The 12,295-nt window shown below is 37.8% G+C and overlaps 2 protein-coding genes across 7 annotated transcripts in view; one reads left to right on the top strand and one right to left on the bottom strand.

The window, feature by feature from the left end:
- The window catches only part of LOC136886283 (zinc finger protein 1 homolog), a 134,293-nt gene extending 125,849 nt beyond the window's left edge, over positions 1-8,444 (top strand). For all 6 annotated transcript variants that reach the window (XM_068230644.1, XM_068230647.1, XM_068230646.1 and 3 more), the window contains one exon: positions 4,930-8,444. In XM_068230644.1, the coding sequence (XP_068086745.1) occupies positions 4,930-5,599 (670 nt within the window). In that variant the 3' untranslated portion in view covers positions 5,600-8,444. The remainder of the gene's footprint in view (positions 1-4,929) is intronic.
- Positions 7,623-12,295, bottom strand: part of LOC136886285 (uncharacterized) — a 64,941-nt gene continuing 60,268 nt past the window's right edge. Inside the window, exon 7 of the mRNA XM_067159012.2 lies at positions 7,623-7,732. Coding sequence (XP_067015113.1) covers positions 7,693-7,732 — 40 coding nt within the window. The 3' untranslated portion in view covers positions 7,623-7,692. The remainder of the gene's footprint in view (positions 7,733-12,295) is intronic.

The following is a 12,295-nucleotide window of genomic DNA, read 5'->3' as shown; positions in this document are numbered from 1 at the left end:
GGGTTGGGCGGCCACTCCTCTTTACAGATGTTGGATATCGTAGGCTGGGCAGACTGGTAAAACAGGACAGACAGCGAGCTGTGGTGGAACCAACATAGACTTTAATGCTGGGCAGAGTGCAAGTGTGTCTGAACACACAGTTCACCGAACACCCCTAAGGGTGAGCCTCTGTAGCCAACAACCCATGCGTGTGCCAATGTTAACACTATGACATCAACAACTACGTCTGAAATGGGCACGTGACCATTGTCACTGGATGTTGGCACAGTGGCAGAGCGTTGCATGGTCTGCTAGGTCCCGATACCTTTTCGATTATGCCGATGGGATGGTGCGAAAACGTCTTCTTCCAAGGGATCAGCTCCTTGACACAAGCTTTCAGCGGCAGAATTATACTCTGTGGAACATTCACGTTGGCATCCATGGGTCCAGTGGAACTCGTGCGAGGCACCATGAAGGCCGAGAGGTATTCATGCACTTGTTGCAGACCACGTACATCTCTTCATAACGATCATTTTTCCCAGTGACAGTGACACATTTCAACAAGATAATGCCAGGAGTGTGATTGAGTGTTTCGAGGAAGAAAGTAGCAAGTTGCAATTGATGTGCTGGCCCCCATCTCGCCAGATCTTAACATGATCGAACACATCTGGAATGTGATTGAACGTCGCATCAGAGCTCATTGCTCCCCTCCCCAGAATTTATGGGAATTAGGTGTCTTATATGTGCAGATGTGGTGCCAGCTCCCTACAGCGACCTACCAAGGCCTCATCGCTTCCATCCCAAGACGCGTCTCTGCTGTTATCCATGCCAAAGGTGGAGATAGTGGCTATTAGTTGGGTGGTCATAATGTTCTGGCTAATCAGTGTATTTTTGGTGTATGAGCGGGGACCACTCTGTTTATGACACATTGTGCAATGACTTGCATTGATTATCGAAAGAAGTCTTAACATTTCAATTCTTAATTATCATATGGACATTTGTTGTCAGTGCATGACTTTTCATTCCAATATATATATATATATATATAACAGGTTTGAACATATAAAAAGTGACAAATTTATTTTTTTGATTAGTGTAGTTATTTGCAAGCTTGTTCTCCATAAGATTGGGTTGACTTTCTGTGTTAATTTGGTATATACATTAAAAGCACAAATATCACAAGTCATTTTCCTATTAAAAAATTATGATCATGTATTCATTAAAACAAAACTCTACCCATGACACACAAAAAGAAAAATGCATGTTAACACATTCACGCCCGTATCCGAGTAATTGCCTATAATGCGTGGCCATGCTGTGGACCGTATCCGAGTTAGCCCGGATAACCTCAACCTTGAACTGGAGTCGTTCCTACGCAGCTGGGATCTATTTTGGTCACAAATATGTGCAAGAGAGATGAAAGTAATACCCTTATGAATGCTTTTACTCACCTGAAACCACATGGCCACGGCGATTTTCCCTCCCAATGCACTTTCTTTGTTTTTTTCTGAAGGTAGCCTAGCGCTCGCACAACTAGCTGCGTAGTCGGTTTGCGATTGCACAAGCGTGTGTATAATCACGTTCTGAAGTATAACCATGGCGTGTAGGGACAATATAAATGATGCAAGTGATGCGAATTTACAAAGCACAGTTTTTCAGCTGCTTGAAAATTATCTTGGCCAGGGGTATACAGTCTATATGGATAATTATTACAAATAGTGTTGGACTCGCAAAACAATTACGGGAAAAGAACACTGCCATATATGGAACAATACGGTCAAATAGGGGTGTACCAAAAGATCTAAAGGAACACCAGGCAATTCTAAAACGGGGTAAAAAGTGATTCCAACATACAAGTACAGTCACCTCTCTCCGAAATCTCAGCTCCATCTACGTCATCAGCTCCAAGTCAACCTCCTGCAATTTTGCCACCAAAAAGGGCACCGGCCAAGGATCCATCATTTAGGTTAGATGGAAAGAGAAAAGAGCATATTCTCTTAAAGTTTCCACCATCAAATATAGACAAGTTCCCCTGAAGAAGCTGTAAAGTGTGCTTCAAAAATAAAATTATTAGTGAAACACACGATTTTTTGGAATGTGTAGTGTTTCCATTCACCCAGGAAAGTGTGACATTACCTACCATGCCCTACAGAGATACTAGTGGACTTCATCAAGGTATGTGGAAAATTTTGTATCCATATCTTGTTCAGTTTAGAACTTATTGTGAAAAGAATTCGTTGTTGTTTGCTCTGCCACTAACAGCTGGAATAGCTGGACCAGCCCTTTAAATAGCCACTCAGATGATGGGCGTGAATGTGTTAAATGGGGCAGATCATATTTTTATCAACTGTATCAATAAGCAGGCTAAGCAAACTGTAGTTTCTATCGAGTCCCACATAAAATTCAGTCAGCAGTGGTTTTTTAACTCCCCCCCCCCCTTGAATATTAAATTATTAAATTGATGTGTTTTTTCTCAGGGACCAATAAACCAAAGTAAGAACCATTAAATTTATGAAGATGGAAGTTTCGAAATGAACCACATTAATTTTTAACTATAAAATTTCTTATAATATTTTTATTATCAACCTAATTAATTTATTCTATCTTACAAATGATATTTGTATTTAATTTAAATAAATAAATGTTTTCATTAATGACAGTTTAACATACTTTTCTCTTATGACATTTTATAATTCCCCAACTCTTATTTTTACAATTATGCCTATTGTACCTTTTCTTTAATACAAAGGGGTTAAAATTTGATACGTTTTACCTTATTTCTATGACAGCCTATAAATACAGGATGATGTTTCCAAATAAATGGAAATGTATGAAGTAATATATTTTAGAATTCCATTGTATTCTTTCACGTTATAATACACAAACCAACATCGCACTCTAATAAACAACCCTGACTCAATGGCTGCTTGCTAGTACAGAATGTGATGCTTTTCCTTGGGTTGAGGCTGCGTGTCCTCGACAAATAATGGCCTACTTTACATTACTACTCTCGGTGTGCTTCAAGAGACATGCACTTATGATACATAATATAAAAGAATATGCATTTACTTAAGCAGTGTAAATGAAGGAATCCCAGTAATTTTGTTATGCAAAACCTTATTTTCTCTTAATGCAATTGGCTTTTCTCGCACAGCTTAATGCTTAAATCTTTTCACTCATGCAAATGTAGGTAAGCTTTATGTACGAGTTCCATAAATAACTTTCGTGCCTTTTTTACATGAGGATATCTTATGGCTGGGAGTCATCCAAAAAAATTTGTGCAATGCTACAAATTGTGTGATAGAAGTGATGTCACATTAGTCTTACCATAAGCCTTGGTCCCAAGAGATGCTCCAGTTATCATTATCAATATTTAGATTTCATTTATTGCATTTATTGAATTTATCATTAGCTTTTTGCACAGGGAAAAGTTTCTCTTTTTTAAAAATTATGTTTTAATACAGGATGTTTCAATATGAGTATAGGGGTTTTAAGGTTATGTAGTGTTTATTATATTGAACTTAAATTTGTGAATAATGGACTACATCAAGTGAAAGGGCAACACTAACAGATTGTCCTACAAGTGTTCAATGTGAACACCATTCTTTACACGGCACGTATCGAGTCGATAGCAGAGTTCGACCCATACCTTGCTCAGCGTGTCTGGAGTAATTGTTGCAAGAGCTGCTTCAATCCTGTTTCTTAAATTGGTTAGGTCAGCTGGCAGCGGAGGTAAAAACACGATCTTTGTCGAATCCCTAAAAGCAAAAATGCATGACATCAGATCAGAGTAATGTGGAGGCCATGCTAAACAACTCTGTCATCCAGACTCTTGCGGCCCATCCAGCAGTCGGGTACAAAAACATGTAACCAATTGCATACTGAGTTATGCCAATGAGGCGTCGCACCATCTTGCTTCCAAATAAAGTTATCTGGTTCTGCTTCTTGTAATTAGGGAAGGGACATTGTTCAAGAATACCAAGATGAGAAACACCAGTTACAGTTGTTTCAGTGTAAAAGAATATCCCATAGACTTTCTGCTGGGATATGGCACAAGAAAGATGCAATTTAGAGGAGTTAGTTGCAACTCTACCATCTCGTTTGGATTTCCTGACCCCTAGATGCACACATTATGAGAGTTCAAATGTCCCCTTCAGTGAAATGTTGATTAATTTCTGAACACGGCATGAACTTGAAAATTTTCGTCAAGCCTTAGAGCTTGTTCCACCTGGAAACTGTAAGTGCCCCCTTAAATCTCTCTACACTGACATCACCAGAACTGCTAATTCGCAACGAGCCCTCCGAACTCATTTCTTGGGGCTACGTGTGAAGAACTCGCACTTGTTCAGCGCTTGCTTCCTTTGTTGATCATCCAGTACTCTTCCCTTTGCAAAGACAGCCAGTGTCTTCAAACTTATGATACCATTTACGGATGTTGTCGCTTAAGAGGATTACAATGGAACTTCATATGGAACGCACGTTGCACTCTACCTACAAATTCCGTCCCTGTAAAATGTAAAACACAAAAAACTTCCTGTTCCCCTGTCACCATCTTTGCTACTGGAAGAGCTAGCTACTTGACTCGTACCAGTGCATGCGACAGGTATGTAAGCGCTTTCTGACATAAGACAGAGGAACCAGTGCATGCATACAGGAATGAACATTTGTAGAACGAACTGTTTGAGTTTCTTTTACGTTTGATGTGTTACTTACAATTGTAAGTTCAATGTAATGAGTACTTATTGAGGCTTACAACTCCGATATTTATTTTGAAGCGGCTTGTATAACTGGGATGACTCATGCCTTGTGGGTAGCTCTGTAGTCTCACTAGTGCCACAAACCATGCATCATTTCTCACTACGCAGAGAATACATTGTTGAATGTGAGTGTTTAGTTTCTGTACCAATAATGAGTAAATGTTATAAATTTTTTAAAATTGTATTTTTTCAGTGGCAAGGCGACGTCCGAGAGCTTGAAACTGCCTACAAAGTGCTCTACCATTAGGAACTCTAAAACTAGAAATGAAAAAGGTTATACTTTTTGCACCATATGCAGAAAATTCTTTACACGTAATTCAACTCTAACGCGTCATATGAGGGTCCATTCTATAGATAGACCATATTCTTGTTCAGTATGTGGGAAAACCTCCAAACATCGTGAAAACTTAAGGGCACACCAAATAGCTCATTCTGAATCAAAAATATTTTCTTGTTTGGCTTGTGGGAAAGCATTTGCGCATGGCTCTTCTCTTGCGAAGCATAAATTGAAGCATTCTGAAGCTGCTTTGTTTTTATGTTCAATATGTGGCATGAAGTTTAGAGACAACCCTACACTGACCAGACATCAATTAGTTCACTCAAATGAAAGACCATTTTGCTGTACTGATTGCAAGAGGACTTTCAAGCGACGTTCTGCTTTGATGGATCACCGTTTAGTTCATTCAGGGGAACTGAAATTCTCTTGCAAGACATGTGGAAAGTCCTTTGCTCGACAAGGGAGTCTGAGGTCACATTATTCAGTTCATTGTGATACCAAACTGTTTGCATGTGCTGTATGTGGTAAAGGCCATAGTTGTCAGGGAAATTTGAAGCGTCATATGCTAGTCAGACATCCTGATTGATGTGTGGAATGGGATGAATTTTGGAACTCATTTGTTGGTACATACAAGGAATATTTAATTTCCAAACCGTAATTGCAATGAGTCCCAGAATAGATTGAAGACTTGGAAGTTAGCCTTGAAGAGGGATATTGTTTAGGTAGTACTTAGGAATGACATCCATGCATCATTTGAGCTTTAAGCCTAGAACAAGCGCCTGCAATTTGGTAACACAAATGAGAACTTGGGAGACAGGTGTTGCCCAGGGTGCTAATGAAGAAATTGTTATATGTATGAGCTCTTTCAAGGATGAAGTATTACCTGATTTGTTGTATATTTATGAAGATTATAAATAAGTACTTACAATTGCAATATTGTTGGTCCATTACCAGAGTTCATAAATTTTCCAGCTAACTCATTCCTGGTTTCCAGCATTTTGCCCCAGTGTTCTAAGTTGGGTTCATCAGTTGGTAAATAGCACACCTACCAAGACATATGGTTAGTGCATACCATGGAGGAAATTGTGTAGGCTACTTGGAGCCATTGTCCTCCACGGTATGCACTAGCCATGTGTGTTGGTAGGTGCGATATTTACCAATTGATGAGCCCAAATTAATACACTGGGGGCAAAATGCTGGCAAGCAAGAATGAGTTAGGTGGAAAATTTATAAAGTCCAGTAATGGGCCAACTATATATTGGTATTATAAATTTACTCATTTGGGACAAATATTACAGGTTCCCTATGGGAATCTACATCTATATCATAAGTACTTACAATATCACATATATTTATGTCCTGAAATTTTAAACAAAAATAAGTTAAATTGAATGTATAAACTCCTATTAAATGTCTGATTATATTGTATCTACTGATATGAAATTGATTCCTTTCTCCATCTCTTCACAATTTCCCATATAAAATATAAAACAAAAATCAGGTAATTTGAGCATATATGCAACCATTTACTCGTGGTAAATATGGTACTATATTGTCCCTAGTGGTTTGGATATGGGGATTATGTGTTTCTTTCTCCATATCTGTCCACAATTTCCCATATAATATCTGGGCGATTCATTCTACCTCCTTTCATTTGGTGTCTCCACTTCACACTTTTCCTCCGCTTCCCGCTCAGATTCCCTTTCATGATCACGAGCCATAATTTGATCTTTTTCATTGCGACTTTCCTCATCCTTAAAGAGGTTTTAATCATTGTCATTAGATGAATTATTTAGCAAACTACTTATGGCCAAGTGTTCACAGTGCGTGGCATCGTTCTGTACTTTGGTGCTGACATAATAAGAAGTCGATTTTCCTGATGCCGTTGCAACAATATCCAAGCCTTTGGTTACAGACAGAAATAACTTGATTTCGGCGCATGTATACTGGTGAGATTAGTGTGGGTATATTGGTATTCACTTAGATTTATGTGTAGGAAATGGAGTAAAACTTAACATGTTTAAAAAGAATATATTTGCACAAAAATGTGTATGGGGGACACCTGTCACCCAGCAGTGTCCAACGTCTTTTAGTTTTAACATGAATGCATCAGTGGAGAATAAAATTATCAGATATGATTGGTGGCAATGTCCTTGAACGGTACTGAAAGACACTGAACCCTGAGTGAAGATTCGAAGCCACTGAGCCCATTTAAATCATAGCTTTTGAAGAAATACTGTTAATACTGTTGGTGAAACCCTATTGCATATGTTGCAGAGCACAGTATATATGTAGCATGTAAAAGAAGGAATGGCAGCAGCTACCATTGCAACAAACAGGATCAGGAATATTAAAAAGTTATCCCTACATACACCATTGATATTACTCCAATTAAAAATAATACCAATCATAACATGTGAACTGAATTTAATATGGAAACATCTCACAAAAATGAACCTTGAAGACATAGAAAGAATTAAAGAAATTTTTGTGAAGTGGGCATTATACCTGTCAAAAAATGCAACTATTAACATTTCTTTTAAAAAATAGGTGTGTGTCAACTGTCCATCATGCACCTGCTCCAGGGGTAAGCCATTCCTAATATGAGATTTCATTTAATATCTGTCTGTAGTCTTCTTACTATCTTGTATTTCTTCATTAAGGAATGTTCTGCATTTATTATTTGCAACCATTTCTGTGGCTTTCCTTAGTTCCATACCTGTAAATGTAAAAGAAATGTAAACTATTGTTCTAAGATTCCCACATCCAACAGACTATAGGACTTAGATTCACAGTTTAAATGCATATTTCATCTTTCTCGTTCATGACGTATTTTAGCAAGGTCATATATGCCCGAACCATAATAGTTGTTTTGCTCTCCTTAGGCTGCAGTTCTTGTTAATTTTCTATGAGATTCCTTAAAACTACTGTGTAATATTTGTTCATAAATGTTTGAACACGTTCAATATTATTGTCCTTTCATTGCTATTTAGGGATTTTCCAATGCTGATGATGGCATGCTTCATAGTTTAAATTGTTATCCATTTAATATACCTACAGATTCTTAGATGTGAAGTATTTCATGTGCATGATGTAGGAATATATTCTTATAGTGCAAATTATGTGCTATGCCAAGAGTGAAATGGTCTGGTTATCAAATGACTATACTGTGAAAGTGAACAAGAACAATATAGAACATCAACCAATCAGCTCAATTCCTGCCATGTTCTGTAGAGAGGCTTTTATCTATGGCAACATTGAAGTTAAATTAAACAATTATAAAAACCTTGCAGAGATGTGAATATATTTCTATGCTATGTGAATTTCAAATTGAAGATGTGTGCTTATGAATTTCTACCTGATTGACAGCTGATGTGTAAATATGGGAATGTTTGTAATAAATGATTCTAATGTTACAGGAGCTTTACAAATTTGCTTGTGCTATTGATTTGAACCTCTTTCCGTCCCAGCTAGAAATCTAGAAATCTGCTGTATGTTTGTTTACAAAGCCACACATCAGATTGCAACTTTGGTGTTCAAGAAAATAATTTCTACAGAAACTTTTCAGATTTTAAAATAAGGCAATATTCAAAATGACATTCATGAATCAGGAATAGAATATTATACGGCAGTTGGTCTTTAGTTAACATACTCCATATTACAGTGAAATTATTCCTCAATAGTCATATTAGAGTAGGATCTTAAGAGATCCTATACTCTTCATTGAGGATAAGAATAGCAATTCCCAACTGGAGTTTTGCAATGCTATCCCAGGTTCTGCAAAAATGCATAAAATATTTTAAGAACAATTTTAACTTGGCTGTTGTATCTGTTGAGGATGCTGCACATGAAGTTTGCTAAAGATATGAGGCGTATAGTTTCAAACTTGGCCAAGTCCATTGAGCTGTTTTTTTCAGGAGAAGCAAAAAACTTGTTTAGGTTATTAATTCATATATAGTCAGACACTTTAATCTTTATGTTGCTTAGCAGAGGCTTCTGATTCTTTACCACACAATTTTCACAGTCTAAATATATTATATGAATTGAAAAATGTATTTAAAATTTGGACTTGACCATGTTTGAAACTAACTGTGGGACTTGGCCGATTTTGAAACTTACGTAAGAGGACTTGTCCATCTTTGAAACTTAGATTAGAAAATGTGGGCTAATACCTACAGAAAAAAGAAATCTAGATTAGGTCTATTTTCCAACTGTGTTCATCTTGACTTTATTTAGAACAAATATGATTAAAAATTATATACGATTTAGTGAACAATCTTTAAAGATTATTATTTTAAACATTATGTTTGTGTAAAATTACCCAACATTATAACCAATGTAAAGGCTAATTAACATTTAAATAGTGTATATTTTGCAAATATATAGATTCATGTAGCTACTTCAATGTATATTCTTCATATTATACCTATTCAATACCATCGCGCCTTCAAAACATATCACCGAGCCTTGATTAAATCACCACTAACAACACGTTGATTGTACTCATCTCAGCTGTTTTTCCCTCATGCGCTTCAAGGTGGAAAGATCACGTTGCCGCTTTCTGGTACGGTGTTTATTAATTTCCTCCATTTTATTGCACAGCAAATATGAATACTATTAAAAATGACCAATTAATTATGTATATATTTATTATTTATAAAATATTTATTAAAATACACGCAAACAAAACCACCACATGTGAGTCGAACAAACGTCAGGCTGCCATATTACCGGAAGAAAACATGTGACTGGATAGCGCAGGATTATTGGCCCGTGCGGGTTAACAGGGACTTGGCCGAGTTTGATATGAAACGTCATTCTTTGCTGCTATTTTAAATGAGATCTGGCTGGATTTGAAACCCACTTTCATTCCCGTTGTATTTATCTTGTAAAGAGGAATCCATGGAAGTCAAAACATCAGAACGTGAAAAAGATGGACTTGGTCGTGTTTGAAACTATACGGCTTATATGACAAGCGGACTTGCTCCTCTGTAGTGTCACAGAAAGAAGTTGGTCAGCATACCACAGCCAGGCAGATCTTTTATTTTCACTCGTTCAGTACTAATCTCAATTGGTAGCAAGGCATCTGTTTTGCATGTCCTCTAGTATATCTTTGTCCAAGTAACTGTGTGCTGATTTTCATTATAGGAAAATGTTTGACATTGTGTTTGCCTATAAAATAAATTGTTATGCTCAAATATTTTATTGAACTGTCCGTGTCAAAAGAGTTATATGTTTAAAAAACATTATGAACTGTTTTTCAGGGACAGTATTAATATACATTTTATTATTTGAAATGTTTTTATATCTGTTGAGTCATCCGGTCAGAGGCTGGTTTGATTCTGAACAAATATGTTATCAGCTGTTAGATCAAGTCTCAATGTGAGTAAAGAGGTGTATTTGGAAAATGAGTTATGAGGTAGTTTTGTGCTTTCTTCCTCATCAAGCCAAAAGGCTTGCCAAGCCCACTGAATTGCACATCCCATCCGACACTATGAGCGGCACTCTTGCATCATTATAAGAGTGAATGGGTGCGTAAGGAACGTTGTTACTAGCGTTGCTCATTTTATATTCTCCAACCCAGAGATGAGATAGAGACAGGTAACAAACTTGATCAAACTTGATCAAGGAGTTAGGGTGGACTGTGAACACTGTATCTAACCAGGAATGGATCTGGGCGGAATGTTTTCATATAATTGTTGAACTTTCTATATATACAAATGATTCCCACATAATTTTTTTTTCTTTTCAAAATTGGTGGCAAAATGTTGAGGTGCCAATATTATTTGCATTAAGGTTGGTACATTGATCATACTGGGTGAGTTGGCCGTGCGGTTAGAGTCACGCAGCTGTGAGCTTGCATCCGGGAGATTGTGGGCTCGAATCCCACTGTCGGCAGCCCTGAAGATGTTTTTCCGTGGTTTCCCATTTTCACACCAGGCTGTACCTTAATGTAGGCCATGCCGATTCCTTCCCACTCCTATCCCATTGTCGCCATGAGACCTATCTACATACATACATACATTATCATTATAGACTGGTATGCCTTTCAGCATACAGTCTGCAAGCCTCTGAGAATTTATTCAACGTCGCCACAATCCTCGATTTGCAACTAGTGTTGTGGCCTCATTTAGTTCTATACCTCTTATCTTTAAATCGTTAGAAACCAAGTCTAACCATCATCATCTTGGTCTCCCTCTACTTCTCTTACCCTTCATAACAGAGTGCATTATTCTCCTAGGTAACCTATCCTCCTCCATTCGCCTCACATGACCCCACCACCGAAGCCAGTTTATGCGTACAGCTTCATCCATTGAGTTCATTCCTAAATTAGCCTTTATCTCCTCATTCCGAGTACCCTCCTGCCATTGTTCCCACCTGTTTGTACCAACAATCATTCTTGCTACTTTCATGTCTGTTACTTCTAACTTATGAATAAGATATCCCGAGTCCACCCATCTTTCGCTCCCGTAAAGCAAAGTTGGTCTGAAAACAGACCGATGTAAAGATAGTTTCGTCTGGGAGCTGACTTCCTTCTTACAGAATACTGCTGATCGCAACTGCAAGCTCACTGCATTAGCTTTACTACACCTTGATTCAATCTCACTTACTATATGACCATCCTGGGAGAACACACAACCTAAATACTTGAAATTATCGACCTGTTCTAGCTTTGTATCACCAATCTGACATTCGATTCTGTTGAATTTCTTACCTACTGACATCAATTTAGTCTTCGAGAGGCTAATTTTCATACCATACTCATTGCACCTATTTTCCAGTTCCAAGATATTAGACTGCAGGCTTTCGGCACAGTCTGCCATTAAGACTAAGTCGTCAGCATAGGCCAAACTGCTTACTACATTTCCACCTAACTGAATCTCTCCCTGCCATTTTATACCTTTCAGCAGATGATCCATGTAAACTACGACAGCAAAGGTGAAAGATTACAGCCTTGTCTAACTCCTGTAAGTACCCTGAACCAAGAACTCATTCTACCATCAATTCTCACTGAAGACCAATTGTCAACATAAATGCCTTTCATTGATTTTAATAATTTACCTTTAATTCCATAGTCCCCCAGTATGGCGAACATCTTTTCCCACGGTACCCTGTCATATGCTTTCTCTAGATCTACATAAACACAACTGCCTATTCCTCTCGTAGCATTTTGCAACTACCTGGCGCATACTGAAAATCTGATCCCGACAGCCTCTCTGTGGTCTGAAACCACACTGGTTTTCATCCAACTTCCTCTCAACGACTGATCGCACCCTCCCTT

The sequence above is a fragment of the Anabrus simplex genome, chromosome X (genome assembly GCF_040414725.1).
Source record: "Anabrus simplex isolate iqAnaSimp1 chromosome X, ASM4041472v1, whole genome shotgun sequence".
Classification (NCBI taxonomy): domain Eukaryota; kingdom Metazoa; phylum Arthropoda; class Insecta; order Orthoptera; family Tettigoniidae; genus Anabrus; species Anabrus simplex.
The sequence above is the reverse complement of the archived record's forward strand: the minus strand, read 5'-3'. Positions and strand labels throughout refer to the sequence as shown.